Source organism: Eublepharis macularius, chromosome 2, assembly GCF_028583425.1.
Source record: "Eublepharis macularius isolate TG4126 chromosome 2, MPM_Emac_v1.0, whole genome shotgun sequence".
Lineage (NCBI taxonomy): Eukaryota > Metazoa > Chordata > Lepidosauria > Squamata > Eublepharidae > Eublepharis > Eublepharis macularius.
In genome coordinates, this window is record NC_072791.1 from 211,435,034 (window position 1) to 211,454,951 (window position 19,918).

The 19,918-nt window shown below is 42.9% G+C and overlaps 1 protein-coding gene across 1 annotated transcript in view; it reads right to left on the reverse strand.

Annotated features, from left to right (window-relative positions):
• UNC80 (unc-80 homolog, NALCN channel complex subunit) overlaps positions 1-19,918 on the reverse strand; it is a 195,780-nt gene that overhangs the window by 21,696 nt on the left and 154,166 nt on the right. The window contains 8 exon segments of the mRNA XM_054970127.1: positions 3,949-4,087; positions 5,579-5,758; positions 7,006-7,171; positions 8,209-8,393; positions 9,530-9,736; positions 10,599-10,722; positions 13,238-13,363; positions 17,031-17,154. Of these exon segments, the coding sequence (XP_054826102.1) occupies positions 3,949-4,087; positions 5,579-5,758; positions 7,006-7,171; positions 8,209-8,393; positions 9,530-9,736; positions 10,599-10,722; positions 13,238-13,363; positions 17,031-17,154 (1,251 nt within the window).

Below are 19,918 nucleotides of genomic sequence, written 5' to 3' on the forward strand. Positions count from 1 at the left end.
AGGAACTGGAGACGTTTGTTTGATTAATCTGCTTTTAACTTATCATTTAATGAAATAAGTTCATTTTCAAACATTTTGTAAAATATCAAAATATTGATATAGTTGAAAAACGTATTGTAAAATTTCCTTGCAATTTTCTAAATGAACACTATCTTTCCTTAGAAGGAAACACCGTATTTCATATTTTCTTGCTCATTCTCTATTACATTAATAAATGAAAGCCGCAAAAATAAGCAACTGTTCGGCTAGTTAACTCTCTGGCCCAGCAAAACTGTCCATTATCAACTAGTCAATCAAAAGTTTTCCCAGTGAAGTTACCCATGAAACAAGGCTTTGAGCTAAATAAAGCATTTTTAAATTCGTACCTGGCAAACTCCTTTACAGTTGCCCAGTATAGTTTGTAATAAATTTCTGAACATGTAAAATTTCAGCAAGTTATTGTGATGTAGCCAATATCTTGCAAAAGAAGCACTTGTATTCTGCAGCTTTTATCTTTCAAGATTACAATCAGAGGCAACTTTTTAGTACCGCATCACACAAGGGGACTAGCACATAGCAAGAGTGGACTCAAACCAGTTTGTTTCTCATGCGGGGATTCCTGGAACTGCGGGACAACCTGGCTGTATGGTGTTTTCTTCCCACTAGGGCTGCTACCTGCCTTGCCCTTTCACCATGCACAGGAAGTTTAGATCATCACTGGGTGAATTTATCACTGGGTAAATACAACTAGTTAATTGCCCAGATATCTTTGAATGCTTGCTAAGGGATTGCAGAAACGAAACCCTGAGAGATAAGGCATTCAAAAAGAAAGTACAATCCTATTGTCAAGTATGGGATAGTGTACGCTCACAAATTCTTGCCTTCTAAAGCTGCCAGTGAGATCTAGAGATACATCTGGTCTCATACTTCTAAAGATGCACCTGTGTTCTCTTTTATGTGCCACACACCTGTTTCTAAAGATCTGCGCACTTGTTGCACAAGAACATTAGTAAATCAACAATCAGCTCAGAAAGAATCAATATTGCAATTTGGCAATTGCAAGACTGTGCAGGGCCTAACTACATGTTACGCTCTCTCCGTGTCTACCCAGGGTCCTGTCAAACCAGACATGCACTGCACATTCTACATCCAGAGCTCCCAGCAATCTTGGAAACTTAATTCTCATGTGCATGGAGGCTACATTGTTGGGATTCTTCACCCTCACACTGTTTTCCCAACATGAAACAACATCAGGGAGCCAATAATGTGCCCAGTTGGGAAAACTGGTATACAATGATGGACTACATGTATATTTCCCCAACAGGACAAACAGGGGTTCCCTAGGGTATTGACTCTTCAGCTACATTCTTTGGCTATGGACTCTCGTGATTCTCTCTGTACTGGTACTTTCAATTTGAGAGCTTTGTCGAATACTGATGAGTTATTTGCATTTACTGAGGAAGATAAAAATAGAATTCTGGCCGGTATGCCCTCCATGTTAAGGGATGCTGGGGATATTACAGATAACAATTGGGGTGATTTACAGTTCTTGAAAAAGAAAAAAAAGTCAGAATTTTGTTACATGCCACCTCTCTTACTGACTATTGCAAGGCTAATAAGATCCCTCGTGGTCTGTGTATTAATAAATCCCCTGGTCTTTTTTGAGATAACGAGGACTTTAAAAATCAATGGGCCTCAATATTGAATAGAAGTTCTACCGATTTGATGCTACTTATCATTGATATGGCAAGGAGGGAGACAGCTAAGTTGACTGCTGACATTGATATAATGGAAAATACTTTAAAGGATAAGACTTCTGGTGACTCCTTTAAAAAACGGCTGGAGGAACTTGAAGCACAGGTTAAGGAATTTGAATCTAAAACGAGGGAGGTAAAAATTAAAACATACCACCAGGATTGTAAAGATTACTCTCTGGGCAGAGTATATAATTGGGAAACTGCTGCATCAAATCGAAAGAAGAGAGTTTCTAGGTTAGATCACATGGAATCAACATCCGAACTTGAAACCGCAGAAGGGGAGGATGTTCACTCATCAGTGGAGGAAGGGGGAGTGGCTAGCATATCTTGTGCACATAATACCTGATTTAAAGGATGGGGTTATAACAACAGTAATTTTCTTCAGGGGGGCCAACACCGCAAAGGGAAACAAACCTAATGGTGAACCTATCATCTAGAAACTTTACTGCAACTAAATTGAGAGCGCTTAATAAGGGGTAGGGATTCGTCCCTACCCCTCCTTATAAAGGGTTTCAGACTAGAATGGACACCTTTAAACTTGTACAACAACTTAACTTGAGAAAATTCTTTGGTAATGACACCCGCACACCCCGGACAACATAATACCACCCGTACGCTCCCGTTCCACTTTTACTCCATATGTTAACTGTCCTAATATTGTTACCTTTGAACAGACGTTAGAAAAAGAAATCAATAAACTTGAATCCTCTGCAGTGCATAGGTGGCATAATTTAATTCTTCAAGAAAAATTGGCTTTAGACTCCCTTGCTAAGGATCCTGAGATAATTTTTAAGGAAGCTGATAAAGGGGGAGCTATTGTTGTCCTCAATACATCTGATTACGTTAAAAAAGCAGAGAGACAATTATCGGATATTAACAGCTATATCTGTATCAATGCTGATCCGACCAGACATATTGCATCATTAATTAAAACAACAGTAGATGAGGGGCTGCTTACGGGTTACATTTCTGATCGAATACACAAAGCACTTATTAATCTTCAACCTAGAATTACGTTTTTTTATTTACTCCCCAAAATACATGAACAAGGTTCCCCACCCCCTGGATGCCCCATCATCTCTGGGTCTAATTCAATTTTGGAGCCCCTTTCTAAATACATAGCACCTTAATGATTGTTCATAGGACTTTATGTTTACGTATGCACTAGCACTTTTTGTACAGCCATTGTGGTGGGAAGCTTGCGTGTATTGATATATATTGAAGGCAGTCCGTGTGTACAAGAAAATATTTATTATAAATAATAAGACATTTATATTTGAAAATTGATTTATTGTTTAGTTAGTACGTCATGATATATTCTTTGGCTATTGACTCTTGTCATTCTCTCTGTACTGGTACAGTTGGGGAAACTGGCACACAATGATGGACTACATGTACATTTCCCCAACAGGACAAACGGGGGCTCCTGGGGCTGACCGAGATCAGGAAAAACACACCGGGGGAAGGATTAAGCCCCTCTCCCTATGTGCCCCAATCTGACTCGGGCCCCTTTGTGCCTGAGAATTAAGTTTCAACTTGGGACTCTCAGCACATGTCTGATTTGGAAGGATCAAGGAGGGACATGAGGTGGATCCAGAAATAGCGTAACATGTAATCATGCCCTCAGACATTCACAGATCTTCTCTCCAAACTAATTGTGCACATATTACATAGTGGTTAAGTGGTTGGGTTGCCAATCAGCACTCTGCTGGTTCAACTCCCACTACTGCCATGAGTTCTGTAAGCAGCCTTGGGTAAGCCACTCCTCTCAGCCCCAGCTCCCCAGCTGAATCAGGAGGATAATGACAACACTGACTTTGTTTATTGCTCTCAGTGGGGCACTAATCTGACTAGAAGAGCAGTATATAAGTGTACTGTTGCTGTTGTTGTTGTTGGCTGAGATTCAGTACCAGGTATATCATCAGAACATGCAGTAGAAAACGACTTTTCTTTAAGAACAATTATTTTTGCCCAAGTTGCCTTTTTCTCACTAGCAAGAAGTGTCAAAGCTGCATTTTGACAAAAAGAGGTTGCTTTAGAGTTGTTATTACACATTGGTGAAATTGCTTGCACAAAGACGTAACTGCTCTCCCTAATCCATGTTTAATTAGACCTTGTGACAACCATTCTACAAATGGTAAACTACATTATACCTTTGGCATTTCAGTTCTTGGGAGGTATATCAGGAGACGCAAATAGTTCATGTGGTTACCTTTGGCTGGGTAACATGCCCACCTCAGCCTGAGGTGAAGACATGCTGGAGAGATGACTTGAGAATCGCCTCCTCCCAATGGAACCCGTAAGGTATGCTTCTTGTTCACTTACCACACTGGGCATGCTCACTGAGTCATCTGCAAGGAATTCAGAACATAGGATAAACCAGGCAGTGAAGTGATGATGAATTCCTTTGTGTGTTCTTCAGGCTTTGGTCCTTTTGACTAGGCACTTCATAGTCACCCAGACTTAAAACTTGCAAAGGAAAGACCAACCCCCTCTCCGAGAAGAGAAATAATATTTTATCATTGCAAAGAAAATCTGAAATATTTTTTAAAGAGCACTGTCAAAAGAGCAATCTTTGATCTCAGCTTCCCCAGTGGATGTAGGACAACTAATTTGGTGATGCGCTAGAAAAATTTCTGCTGCATTGTATCTTGAACGGGGAAAGGGGGGCTTTGGAGAGCTGCTTGTGCCCATGCCTGCTGTCTTGGCTACCATCAGTAAGAGATAGCATTGAGGTACTGCAGGACAAGGCTTGGAAGCAGAATGAACACAGAATACTGAAACAGTAACATGTACCCCTTGGTTTCCAGTTTGGGGATATCTACTGATCTTGCCCTGATCTGCCTGCTGGGCTTGGTTGACCCTGTTTCCAGCAGCACAGTGTAGGGCCAGCCCTGACCGGTAGTGTAGTGCACACTGAAAAATTGCTAGTTAGGTGGAGATTCAAACCATCTATTAGGAAAAGTATATAGAATTCTACTGCAATATGCAACAAAATCAGAATAAGTTAAACTATATGATAAAATGGATGCAAAATATTGGGGGAAAGTATCTCTATGAGCCAACGGGAAAACTTATGGACAAAAGAAATTAAATTTACAGACTGTCAAATATTAAGAGAGAATTGGTACAGACTGTTTTTAGATGGTATATCACCCCCAAGGACATTGCAAGAACCAGTAAGGACTACAGTGGAAGGTGTTGGAAATGTCAATGTACAAATGCCACATTCTATCAGATGTGGTGGAAATATAAGAAGGCAAGAAGATATTGGATAAAAATTCATGAAGAGATGTGACAGATATTAAAGTTACACTTTGTGCTGAATTCTAAAAATATGTTATTAAATATTTTACCTAGTAATATTACAAAAATACACAGGGAACTTTTTATATACATGGTGATGGTGGCGAGAGTAGTATATGCAGCAAAATGGAAGGCAGAATCTTGTCCCAGTGTGACTGAATGGATGCACAAACTGTAGGAATAAGTGTCTATGGCTAAATTAACTTCCTATATGCATAACAGACCAATCTTAGAATTTCAGTAAAAGCGAAAAGAGCTTTTTGACTATGTAGCTGGAAATTAAGAAGAACTAAGATTTGTTATTATGGAAGCAGATCAATTAGAAAATTAATATTTTAAAACGTTGAGTATAAAATCTTGAGTATAAATCAGTAAGGAGATGGAGAGCAGGAAGCAGGAAGGCTCTGCTCTCCTTATCTCCCGGCATCTTTTATTCTGAACCCGGGGTACCTGCTCTCTGGTGCTACGTGACTGAGAAAAATCGGAGTCTTTGCCCTCTGCCTCCTGGCCGGATCCTTGCAGAGGCAAGTACTTACTCTCTTCATCCTCCTCATCTGTTCGGCTCAGAGTATCTTGGGATGCCTGTTGGGAAGGCTCGCTATCTTGTTCCCAGACCGTTCCGGTGCCAGTATTGGAGCGGGACATAGTGGCCAGGCTCAGCCGGTATGCAGAGGTGGATGTGCCCACAGTGCTGATGGAGGTCTTCCCTTGATAGGCTGAACAGATTGCGGAAGGAGAAATGCAATGACGTTAGCTGCCCATTTTTATTAATGAGAACGAGTGCTATTAGTGAGGAACGATCATTTTCTTTCGGGCTGAAAGGGTAAGAGAGAAGGACGTGTGATATCATTGATCTTCTGCAGACTTTGTGACATTCCTGTCCTCTGGGAGGCATGTATTATACTTTCATATGATAGAAAAGACACTGCACTACCCCATGCCCTGTCAAAGAACCCCTCTGCACCTCCGAATTTTTATGGCTACAACAGCCACAGCACAATTATTTCTTCCCTCTGTAGTGTGTGTGTGTGTTATGTACCATCAAGTTGCCTCTAACCTATGGCGACCCTATGAATGAAAGACCTCCAAAACGTCCTATTGCTAACATTAACGGAGGACATGGCTTCTTTTATTGATCCAAGCCATATCATTTTAAGTCTTCCTCTTTTCCTACTGCCTTCCACTTTTCCTAGCATTATTGACTTTTGAGGGCGTTTGAGTGTGTCTGTGAAGCTGAGAGCAACACCGTCAAGAGCACAGGCTTGGTCAAGAGTCTAAACTCCTGGAAGAGTCACTCAAGGTGGAATGGTCAAAGCTGAGACACCAGAATAAGATGCATCCAACCCCTTCAGGAATCAACAATCACATCAGCAGAGGAGAATTGGCTGTTCCAATGGTGATGGGAGTGGAGGAAGTCTTGAAGGCTAGCTACTGGGCAGTAGCAGTAGTGAAAAGTGACACTGGCAGAAGGTCTTTCAGAGACAACAGCAGTGTCATTTCAGCTAACCCTGGTTAGTACTGGTCACAAGAAGGCAATGGTAAACCACTTCTGCTAATCTCTTACCTTGAAAACCCTAAGATGAGACAAGCCCACTGTAGTAAATTAAACTGATTTTTTGGATAAGCAGCCTGTGAATTGTCTCTCCCCTTCAATTTCTTGCTGCAATTATTTTCAACTTGAAGGGATGTCAGTTCAGCATTTTATAAAAAGTTGAAGGCTGCAATCCGAAGGGCATTTTCTGGGAGTAAGCTCTACTTAATAACATGAGACTTACCTCCAGTAGACTTGCTTAAGCTCCCTAAAAATCCTGCTGCAGATTCAGTTTTATAATTTGCTTACAGTCAAAAACTTTCAGATGTTAGTTAGAGGATGACGTCAGGTGGTATACTTCTGGCGACGAGGGCCATGCTGTTTTACCTGTAGTGCCTTCTGCCACCCACCTTTCTCCCGGGACTGACTCACCTGATCCACTATGCACAGCTTCCTTGAGGATCTTCAGCTCATTGTTAAATTCTGCAATAAGGGAGCTTTTGCACAGAGGGCGCGGAATGAAGCGCCGTTCGAGCTGGTCAGCAATGTGTTGCCGGGCGGTCATCTCCTCATGGTTCTCAGCAGGCTGCGTGAGCAACTTGGGGAAGGGGGATGGGGGAAGGTTGGGAAGAACAAACAGCATCATCAGAGAACTTGTTGAGAATTTAGGGAGAAAGACACAGCTCATTGGCAGAGCACCGGCTTTGCATGCTTGTGGTCTGGCAACTCCCATTCCAAGGATCTTATCTGAGGGCCAAAACAGACTTGGTGAAGATCATGGATCTCGGTCCATCTGTAAAATGTAAATTGCATGTTCAGCACCAGTTCATACTGGAGCCATGTAAAGAGAGAGGGTTTAAGCCTTCAGCCCTAATCAAAACTGGGCTGCCCATGACGTTACTAGCATTTTGAAGGGGTGTGTGTGTACCTTTTTGGAGAAACCTTTTCCCACTTAAAAAGGTAATTGTGTTGGGCATCTGGCTTTGGTCAGTGAAACCAAGCAAAGGTTGGAAGGTTAAATATCCTTCACTCCCTAAGATCTTTGCCATATCTGCCTTGCCCCACCCCCCAGACCCGTAGCAGGGTTGAGAAGTTTGTTAAGACTTTGGAGAGGCAGAGGAGAACACGGCTTCACCTGTTCCTTGGTTACAGTTTTGCTATTTCGCCTTTGTGCAGCTGAGATACCAAAACATTTTGTCAATCCTTCTTTCCAAAAAGGGGATTCTCTCATCTTCTCAATGGATGGTAATCCATGAGCACTCCATGCTGTATATCCTGGTTGCCCACACCCTCATCAGCCAAGGTTCCTGTAATTTTCAGGACTGAACCACGCACATGCACACACACACACATTCACTCTGATCCATCTCATGCCCTCCCTACTCTGCAAAATCAAGCATTATCATTTGGGATAATGTCTTAGAGAACCAACACCTTTGTAATGATTCCTGCTGTCTTTTAAGACAAACTGCAGGGCTACTCAATACTATTTAGTATTCAAGGAATTCTTTCTTACTGTCAAGACTGTTTCTACAAAACATTGTCGCAGATTTTTCTCTACCCGAGGGATGGAACAGCAGGTTTAGCAATTTATTTGACAAGGAAATTAGATGTTAACATTAGAAGGGGATTTACCTTGCACTGAATAAAAGGTCGAAGTAGGACAAAGATAGGAATCCGGGTGCGGACAATAAAATCCAGGAAATCCCACAAGGCCAGGCCTCCCACTTTCCGCAAAGCCATCTCTTTGACCTGCAGGCTCAGCCAATACCACTGACTGCCAAGCTGACGCTCAAAACAGACTAAGATCACTTTCAGAGCTACAGGTGAGACAGATGTCAGAGGAATTAGAGTATTGTGCCGTAACAAGAAGACACATTAATGCTTTACACATCTGTGCTCCACAACATAAGATACAAACACATATATATTTCACAGTATACATTGATTTTTTTCCTCATAAGTTTTTACCCCTTATGGGAGGGCTAAATGGTCTCACAATTCTCAACATTTATTTGGTTTCTGATCTATGTCGCTCGACACTGGGTTGGGTATTTGTTCTTTAACCTCTCTGTCAGGGGTCCCCAACCTTTTAAAGCTTGCAGGCATGTTTGGAATTCTGGCAGGCACAACTACAAAATGGTTGCCAAAGGAAGCTGAGCCAGCTACAAAATGGCTGCCACAAGAAGTAGAGCCAACCACAAAATGTCAAGAAGTAAGGTCATATATAACTCTTCAATATTTCAAGCAGAAACTCTGGCCATTTCCACACTACTCACCTTCTTCTGGAACAGGGCACAACATCACGAAAAAAAGTGGAAGATAGCATCTTCTCGCACGAGTTTTGTGCGACGTCGTGCAAAACTTGCACAAGAAGATGCTATCTTCCGCTTTTTTTTCGTGACATTGCGCCCCATTCCGGAAGAAGGTGAGTAGTGTGGAAACGGCCAATGTTTAACAGGATGCCATTTAAAATGAACATACAGTTTAAAAATATTTCACCTTCAGTGAAATTTCTTGTGTGAGCACCAGAAAAGGTGTTGGCAGGTGCCATGGCGCCCATCGGCACCCTGTTGGGGACCCCCTATTCTATATCTTGTCTTGACCACTATTTCCAGCCAACAGCAATGCCTTTTCTGTACCATACATAGCAGAAGTGTTCACTAGACAAGCAACCTTATTACCACCCTTACTTTCAGTTTGGGTGTGGGTGGAAATGCCCTATCCCAAAATGAAAATAAGAAGTTTTTTAAAATAATAATAATAATAATAATAATAATAATAATAATAATAATAATAATAATAATAATAGAAGTCCTGTTCATAGATGCACGCTACCACATCCCAAACTCTACAGACAGAACTCTGACATCACCTGTTGTCAATCACTGTAAACCCATGTTTGTGAAGTGTTTTTTTCCTTTTCGACTTCCATGTTGTTTTGTTTCTTGCTCACCTAGGTAGGCCGCCTGGCTTGTGGACTCAGCCAGCCCTTCCTTGCGCAGGTCCTTCCCTGCGTCACCCGGTGTGGAGCAGTGGGCCGGGGAGCTCTCCAGCATGAAGTTCTTGCTGCGGGACGTGCTGATGATGCGAGGCGGTAGCAGGATGTTAATGACTGTCTGGAGCAGCAGGAGGACTTCGGGCTGCTCCAGCCAAGGGCTATCTGAGAGGGCACAAAAGGGAAGGATAGAGGCCCGGTCAGGCCCAGATGCGCAGCAAAACCGCTGTGGCATCATCCGACTCACAGACCAGATGAACATTCCTTACACCCCGATCCTCCCCCATTCTCCTCTGGAAAGCAAAAGCACAAAGTTATTTTAGCACTATCACTACACTGACAGCTCCTGATATTAATGTGACAGCAATCGAAAGCAGTTGCTTGCTGCCCTCTGCTCCGCCCATGTCTTCATTCTTGACTTTTGACTCTTAGAAATGGCTTGTTCCTGCCAGATATGAGGATGCCCGTGGATATCTACCCTCCTTGAATTCTGGATGGGGTTGCTAACTCCAGGGCATGCAGGCCCATAGGGACTCAGGAGCAGTTTCCATCCTCCAGGTCTGTGTGACGGAACCCCCATTTGGTCAGGGTTAAGCCACAAGGGTGAACAAGGTCTTAGGATAAGAATCAACTTATTGGTAGGAAACAATATAAAAAGGAGAGTTTCAGCCATACGAGTGGCTTGGAATTGGGTAGATGGAAGCTACATGGTTCTCTGGCTTCCTTCCTATTTCTTATACGAGGTGGGGGCGGATTTTGGCTTTGTTTGGCATGCTCATCACGGTTCACAGATTGGAAAAAGTGGAGCTCCTCTGTCAAAGAGTGAATTCGGAGAAAACAGCTACAATGAGAGAAGGAGACCACATTTATTTCCTTTTGCTTGCACCTAACAAACCCGAAAAACAACACACCATGGAAAGAATATTCATAGAGAGAGAAACACAGAGGTGGAAGGAACCACAAACATTTGCCATTTCAGAAGGGGGAGGGGGGAAACAGAGGGATCTTTCCATTAAATTAATCAGACCTTTGCTTCCTGATCCTACTGTGAGCACAAATGGAATCAGTAGGTTTAAAAGCATTCCTTCCCTTCTTTCCTGATTGGTGAATGGGGAGATCACGTGGCTTAAGGGGAAATCTTCTTTCAAAGCCTGTGCAGTGATAATAAGAAAGAATTAAATCATTTTACTGGAAGATTATATAGAGAAAGTGACTGTAAAGGAAAAGGGATCCACAGACTCCTTACAAGAACATCTCTTTAATACCCCTATGAGCACCAAGTTGCATAATCCTATGTGACAGCAAATCCTAGTTTCAACATAATCAAAAGGCTAAATGTTCAAAAAAAATTATCTCATGTACATCCCTTTTTTATCCTTAATGCACCATGCAATGTAAGTAAGGTCAAAATCTAAAATAAAGAATCAGAAAAATGCAGGAAAGGTACTTTTGTGGTTATGAATACTCTGCATGCCTCCAAAATGTGAATGTACATTTGAGTACCTAAATGCGAGTTGCATTTATTTAGTATTTACATGCAAAATCAAATGTTCCTCAAGACAACTCGACTCTTAAAATGCAGACTAAGCATTACTGGCCTGTATCTTCCCGCTCCACTCAACAAAGATTGAAGCCTTCTTCCTCCCCAAGAAGTCATCCTTCAACTGAAGTGGCTCTTCTTCTGGCAAAGAGCCAATTAATAATAATAACAACAACAACAACAATAATAATAATAATAGATTTATATACCGCCCTTCAGGACAACTTAATGCCCACTCAGAGCGGTTTACAAAGTATATTATTATTATCCACACAACAAAACACCCTGTGAGGTGGGTGGGGCTGAGAGAGCTCCAGAGAGCCATGACTAGCCCAAGGTCACCCAACTGGCTTCAAGTGGAGGAGCAGGGAATCAAACCCGGCTCTCCAGATTAGAGTCCCGCGCTCTTAACCACTACACCAAACTGGCTCTGGAAAGTGTCTGGAAAAGGTGTCTTAGGCTGGAGGAAAGCTTCAAACCTTGATGAACAGAATGGTAGGACACAGGCATTAGATCAACACCAATATAAAAACAAGCTTTTGGCCCACCATTTTGAGACACCAAGCATTTCCAGATGAAATACGACTTTAAAAGGGAAAAAAACTAACAGAAATAGAATCTTAGATCTCCATAGTTTATGCTGGGTGTTTGATGCTAAAAACAAAAAAGATGTATGAATATATACAGATGCATAGCTTTTCTGCTATAAACTAACCTGGCTCATTCTGTAGAATTTGAAAATATGAGAATATGTCTTATTTGAGTGGTCTGATCACCACTCAAAGTATGCAGCATCTCCCTAGCAGATACTGATGTTTGTTCAACCAGGACACCTATCTATTTTCACTCCTCCAAATATGTGGTGTTGATTCTTTATTCTCCCTCCATCATAATCCCTCAAACAGCTTCAGAAAGGTCCGTTTGGTATTCTTGGTTAGACTGAAGAAGGTTTACATCATTCCACAGGTGCCACATCCATAAGCACAATATCTTCACACAGATACAAGTACCAAATTGGTAGAAAACAGAATTGGGGCAAACCCCTCCATAATCAAGGGCTTTGGGGTCTCTTAAATCTGATGCCGTCAAAGTGCAAGATATATAGAATCCACAAAAGTCCAACATTACAAACAAATCTTTCTAAGTATTAGCAATAGACTCGATGAATTCACACTAGTATTTTAATTATTTAGGGTCATAAAAGGCGTTATTTGATAAACAGTACATAGCCCAACAAAGGTGTGCATTTACATTTCACGTGATCTCTTGCATTACTTCATTTGACACCAGTCCTATTCCCAGATGCTCCCCAGCCACAAAAAGTAGCTTGGTACAGTTAGATAATGGCTGATTCTGCACACCTTGGATAATGCATTTCCAATGCACTTTATCAATTATTTGAGGTGGATTTTTTGTTCCGCACACAAAAAAATCCGTTCCAAATGATCTATAAAGAGGATTGGAAGTGCATTATCCAACGTGTGCGGAATCACTCAATAACTAACATCAGAAGTAGGAGGGTTTTTTTTTTTTAAAGGATTCCTTCTGCCAACTTCTAGGAAGCCTGAAGCACAAAAATGATAAGGCAATCTCTCTTTGAGCCCTCAGCTGTTTGTATGCAAGGTTTGGAAATGCACTGAACTTGGGGCAGAATGGAAAAAGAGTTTTGTTCCTCAGATTTATAGAAAAGAACACTGACTATCAATTCAGGTGCATTCAATCACTTTCAGGATGAGTGAGTTCTATGAAACTCTAAAATTTGTTTGTATGACCCACAGACATCCTGTGGCTTCACCATATTTCTCCTATTCTAGAGCACGTCAAAGGTCTATACATCCAAACTTACTGGGAAGAAATAATGATTGATTGCCTCAGCTCTTTGGTAGGTTGACCTCAGCATAGCCCCTCTGTGATTTCAGTGGGGCTATTCTAAATTGGCACCCTCCAAAGACCTGGACAATTTCTGAACATGGATATTCCGAACTTTTAATGTATTTAAGGGAAAGTTTACAGCTTGTTTCACAGTTTTTGCCCAGCTTTCGCAGAAAACCAAAAGAGAGCACCATCGAGCTGGCGTCTCAACCACAGGAGAAGCAAAGCCTGTTGAGCAGGCAAGGCGGTCACACCTGAATCTGCAATGCTACAAGCCGGACAACAGCTGTGCTGAAGGGCAGAGGTGGCGAGAGATAAGGGCTGAGATGAAGAAGGGGTAATCCATCGGCCACACTGGAAGGTCCCACCACTCCCATCACCTGTAATAGAAACACAGCACATCACCAGGACCAGCTCTTGACGTTCCAATTCCATCCATGCCATACCCTCCAAGGTTGGTGAGGCACACGTTTCAGGTAGCGCAAGACCGGGGGGCTCTGGGAGCTGGCGCCTCCACAAGGCCTTGCGGTAGCTGGTTAGGCCAGGAAGGGAAAGGATTGGTTCTAGCAGGAGGGAGGGAGGAAGAGGGACTGCTACAGGGTTGACCAGAAGGGGTGGACAGAAGGCACGGGGAAGCAGTACATTGAACAATGTACCCAGTACTAGCCCAGAACAACTAGCACCGCATTGGTAGAATAGGTAGGTTTGGAGGGTATGCCATGTAGCTAGTGCACGCAATGGAAACAATGTCTGGAAATCACAGTGTTTCTGGCTGACTTTTGAATTGTCCCTTTTCTTTTCTCTTGTACCTTAGTAATGTCCTGCGTCTGGCCTCGGCTGGGTTCCATACAATGTTCAGACTCTCCTAAACGATCGACTAAACATTAAATCTGTAAAGGTATTAAGTGTTTCAAATTTATGCTGAAAAGTGGCTTTTGGGGGACAGTTAATGCTGCTAACAGCACATTCTTAGGGTCAAGCTAGGTGCGCCGGTTTTTAAAGAGCTGGGTCCCGGTTCCCTAGACCCAATGGGAATTTCCCGCAGCCACACAGCAGCTGTGAGGAATGGCGGTTAAAAAATAAAGGAGAGCCCAAACAGCCTCCGTACAGCACCACAAAGCCCCTTATGGCAATGGCTATCGCTATATATTGGAGCTGTAAATTCCATGTCATGATAGGTCGTGTGGGAAAAGTGAAGATAGGTGCAAAATGCTTTGCTGTGCCACTTAAGTCGGCTCCCACACAGCTGCCATACAGAGCTCTGTGCCCCTCCTTTTGGGGAGAACTTCTTCACCACAGGGTGCTCCTTGAGGCTTCCATACTTTACCCCCTTTAAGCCAGAGCAAAAGAAAATATACCACACTCCTGTTGCTCTAACTCAATGCAGAGTGGCCGTATGCTCTCTGGCTGCTTCCCACAAGCAATCCAGGTAGATGGCAGGAGCTAAACCCCACATTCAGCCCTCCCCCAAGCCCTTTAACAGACCTCTTTTCCTCCTAGCTGAGCAGCCATGCTTTGAGAATTGTGGCTGAGCTGTGAAGTAGGGGTGTTGCCAACATGATCATCAGCTGTTGGCACTTCTGCGCCCATACAACACAGCAGCGATTGTTACAGGATGGAGCATAGAGATGTCCCTGCATTCCTCCACACCACTTGCCACGGCTTATTCAGCAGGGGGCAGCTTTCCCTATGCCTCGTGGTAGTTCAACCCCTGTGAGGTAATTAGTTTAGCCCAGTAGGACAGAGTCAGTAGCTACAGCCAGGCAGCTGAGGAAGACCTTAATAATAACTAATATGCTCTTGAATAAGGTAATCAAATGTTGTATGTGAACAATATGACTTAGAGTGGGACCACAAGTGACGCCTGACACAGGTTGGACACTTGTCAGCTTCCCTCAAGTTTTGATGGGAAATGTAGGCATCCTGGTCTTGCAGCTTGGCTCTCCGCCTGCTGTCCAATGGACTTTTCAACTGTCACTTGTCCAACAATCCGCCAAGCTGCCTACATTTCCCATCAAAACTTGAGGGAAGCTGGCAAGTGTCCAACCTGTGTCAGGCATCACTTGTGGTCCTGCTCTTAAAGTGGTGTTTGTGTATTGTGTTTGGATTCTGTTACTGGAATTATATTAATTTGGCAGGGCTATAATTCCCCAAGAAGAGGACAGAAGCCTGGGCTACAGTTGCTTTGAATTGGAAGGATAGTGAAAAAGGACTCTATCACTTGTCTGATTCCACTAAGTTGAACTGTTTACATTTTCAAAGACATCGTTGGTTTAAAGTTTCTGTATGGTTGCACTTACGAGTTTAGTTAAAGAAAAAAGCAGTTGTATTGTATTAATTGTTAAAAGGTTTTTAAAAGATTTTTTCTTAACTTAAATTTGTGTAAAAGTTTGCTTCCTAAGCCCCACAGAATCCATACAAGGAGAAGTTACAGAAGCAGCACGGATTGTATAAAAGGGATATGCTACTAAACTGTGATTTAAGTTCATAACAGACATCAGCAATTTTGCTCAGGAATTGCATTTGCAAAATGTCTGGCGTGGGGTCCCCAACCTTTTTTCAGCCTGTGGGCATGTATCATATTTTGACACAGGGGGGCGGGCACAACCACAAAATGGCTGCCGTGGGAGGTGGAGCCAACCACAAAATGGCTGCCACCGGCGGCAGAGACAATCACAAAATGTCAGGGAGTGAGGTTAAGCATAACTCTGATAAGAGATCTTCAGTATTTCAGCCAGAACTTCTGTTTAACAAGATACTTTTACTGTTTAAAATATTTTCATGCATACATACAAAATAAGTATACATATAGAGCTAGCCAAGAAACCCTTGTATGAAAGGATTGGATTTCAGGTTGCAGGTTTCTAAAATATGTATGCCAAAGAAAAACAAAACAAAGCAAAAATTATTCTTCTCATGGTTATCCCTTTTATGTGAGCCCTGGGCCGTTTCCACACGGCTTACCTTTTGCCAGGACACAGCGTCTTCATGCACGAAACCGCGCCAGAAAGAAGCTGTTACTGCACGATTTCGAGCGAGAACACGCTGTGTCCCGGCAAAAGGTAAGCCGTGTGGAAACGGCCCTGGTCTAGAGGAATGATTCCCATTTACTAGTTTTTACATTAGCTTGCAAAAGTCGAAGCATTTTGCTAAAGATTTAAATGAATTAGATCAAACCATTATGGAGTTAGACGGGGCTTCCTGCAGGTTTGTTTGAATCAGTGAAATACCACCTGAGCATTACTAATCTGAAACCGAAATGTCTGTCACTATCAAGACTGTAAGCTGACTCTAGCAGTTCCCAGCAATGAAAGTAACCGATCCATCTGTTGTCATGATATAGAAGGATCTGAACATTGTACGAGGAAACCCTGCACTATGGTAAGACAATGGACATTACCAACAACAGAGCAAATTTACTCAGTAATCACTCTAATTAGTCAATTACCGATGCCCTTTTGCAGGGCAGTTTTTTTTAAAGTGGTTTTTTTTCCACTTCCCCACCCCTTTGTAGCACTATGAGGTGTGTGCGTAGAGTTGCCAGCTCCGGGTTGGGAAATTCCTGGAGATTTTTGGGGGGGGTGGAGCATGGGGAGGCAGGGTTTGGGGAAGGACCTCAGCCATAGAGTCCACCCTCCGGCTGCCCTTTTCTCCACGGGAACTGATCTCTACGGTCTGGAGATCAGTTGTACTTCTGGGAGATCTTCAGGCCCCACCTGGAGGTTGGCAACCCTATGGATGCGGTATCCACCACCCCACTCTCCAACTTGCAGCCCTCAACTCTCGGCGCATCAAGAAGGAGTGGATTTTCAAAATGGTACCTGGGAAGTAGTAAAAAAAATCCCACCAGTCACCAGACTACAGCTGCACTCTTTCTCTCCCCATGCACCACTTTGAAAATAGACTCCATTTATTTTTAGGGTCACTTGAGAAACCTATTTCTGGGGGGACAAGAAACAGGAATTCAATACAGGAGGGAGGAGGGGGGTCCCTACAGCAGAGGGAAGCTTAGCAGATGTGCAGGAGATTGCAACGTTGACTACTCACCAGATTGACACAGACATTGATCAGTGACCTAAGGTGAGGCAGGAAGGATATGACTGGCTGCCTCTGAAGTGTCAAACAAACCCCTTCAATCAAATTGCTGGCAGGCTCCCACTCAACCTGTCTCCTGGAACACAACAGTAGGTGGTGTTAGGCGTTTGGCCCCACCAGGAACCCCACAACAAGGCAACTGTGACACAGGGATGCCGAGGGACGCTTCAGGCAGAGGAGGAGACATGCTACATTACAACAGAAGTATCTTACCCATGCTACTGAAAAACCAAAAAAAGGAGAGGAGACATCACAGAGGAGGACAGGAAGTGCAGCAAAGAGGGGCTGCCATCATGCACCATTATCAATGCCGAGTACTCTGAGACCATCAACAAATAGAGAGAAATGTGGGCCTGGGTGCGTATGAAGAGAGCAGTTCCTAAGTGCACGGTTTGGAAAGAAGAGTCGGGGCATCTGATCCTGGAAGGACAACTTCAGAGCGATTTTGGCATTTGTGTATGTTTTGTTGCTGGGCCGGGTGCTGGCCGGCCAAATCATTGAGCATGAGCAAGTAATGTTTTATGACTGTTTTCCCATTGAAGGCCTTGGAGCTTTGCAGCGCAATAGTCGATGAAATCAAGAAACATGAAGAAATGAAGGCCACCGTGTCCTGTGAATTGGACTTTACAGGCATGGTGTAAGTAGTGCGATTATATGATTTTCCCTGCAATGATACTATTCTCTCCTCAAGGATATTTTCCTCAGCACGCAGTTCCAAAAGCATACTGCTTCAAGATTGCCTGGATTTCCTCTGCAATGTTTGCAGTCCACATTGGAATTTGGCAGATCTGTTATAGAACATGGATGTTTTATTGCACATGGCTGTTTTACATATGGCGTCAGCCACAGCATGGCATTTCCAGTATTTAATGATCCCAGACAACTGAACGGCTGCATATGTGATTTTCATTCCCTGTATCAGGAAATCTACAGTTTTCACAAATTGGATGGGCACAATGAATTAAAACTAGGATGAGAATACAGAATGCTCAATGAAAACGAGCATGCAGCCAATTGCAGGAAATGTGGCAGTTCCTGTAAAACTGGCTGAGTATCCGAGCCGAGTCCCAATGAAACATGACTATTTCATCTCTGGTACCAACAGCCTTCCCGAATGATCGCATATAGTAACACTATTCCTTATTCACCAAGAGATTGCTTCCCCTCCCATGTTCATGCCTTGAAAACAGTATCAAGCAGACCGAGGGCTCTCAACATTCTCCATGGCTTTGCAGAAATCCAGCCATATCAAGAGAGCCATGAAAAAAGTAAAGCTCCATGAATCTACCCGAGAATGCAGAAAGATCTGTACGGAGAGGAACATTAGGATGTACGAAGGAAACACCAATTTGGATCAAGAGCTCTAGAAAGACCAATAACTGAATTCTATCCAAAGAGAATGGTTGTTACTGTGGCTTCCAAATTCATGCAGCAGCTTCCCTGTGCCCTTGCAACTGGCAGCAACTGTGCTGTTAGTTAACATATGAACCTATCCTTAATGAATCTCATACCAAACCAGGCGTTTGGCAATTAAGCTGCTGCCTTACAGAAAGATGGCATGATTTTATATAAAGCTTGTGCCTTCGTTAAAGTTTGGCAATGCCTAATGACCGTTTCTGACGGGAGCAGCAAAAAGCACATCTACTGACATCAATGGCTTGAACGAAAACTACCAGGGCAAGTCCAAAATATATAGAAGCCTAACCAATCCACCAAAACAGCAGGTGGAAGATGGTGGAATTCCAGTGGTATAAAACTCCTGCCACAGCCCTCGTTGAGTTGTTTTTATAAAACACTACACACTGCCTATTTCAGCGTGCTTTTCATAATTCAGCTTTACTGAATGCTCTTTTTTGGAATGTTTTAAAGAATATTACTTTATTCAGTTTTATTAAGCACAGAGTGTGTCTTTTTTACTTACTGGAGACTTGTTGAGTCATTTCTAAGAGAACAGAATGCTTTCTAAGGCAGACAGAGGACTTGTTGTGTGATCCTTGAGATGCAAGATGAACGAGATCTTTTCTCACACCTCTATTTGATCTTCAGTGGTATTTTTTTCCAGTCTGAAACTAAATGATTACGGGTATAAAGCAAGGAGAGCCAAAAAGGGGCAGGTCTTGATTTCTGTTTCCTTTCCTATGACAAGGAGAGTTGTGATTTTCTACAAATAAAACTGGAAACATTCCACACATGGAAAGAATGTGTCTTGCGGCCATGACTGAGCTCCCAAGATAAGAGGAATGTTTTAGCCATTAAATATCCCAGAGTGCTCTATAAGGTTTGGAAGAAGACAGGAACCACAGGCCCAATTCATGACAGGCAAAAAAATACACTCCCATCAATGACATCCTTTTTAGACGAGAGAAAGATGCAAGAAGGATGATCAGAGGAAAGGAGAATGCCAACTTTAATTCATTTAATCTTATTGGGACCGATGAAGGAGGGCAGATTTGGTATGGTTATTTATTCATGGAGAATAACCCGTAAAGGAAACCATCTGGTTGTTATTCAGCTTCTACCAAAATTCAGAAGAATTACTCTCGTGGGGGGTGGGGGGGATGACGCAGCAAAAACATGTTAGAATCTCACACCTGCGTAAACAGGGCAGGTAAATAGCAACGACGTCTGCAACTTCTGAAACCAGTTCTCTTGGGCCACATCTGACAAGGCGCTAGCGAGGCTTTTCATCAGGAATAAATTGCTTTGACTTTTATGCTTTCTGTATTTAAATTATTCGAACACTTCTGTGGTTGCAGGCAGGCTTAAAACAAACCATGCCCACCGAAGTGCTGACATTCACATACCTACAATCACTCCTTAGTTTTCATTTGATTTTAGAA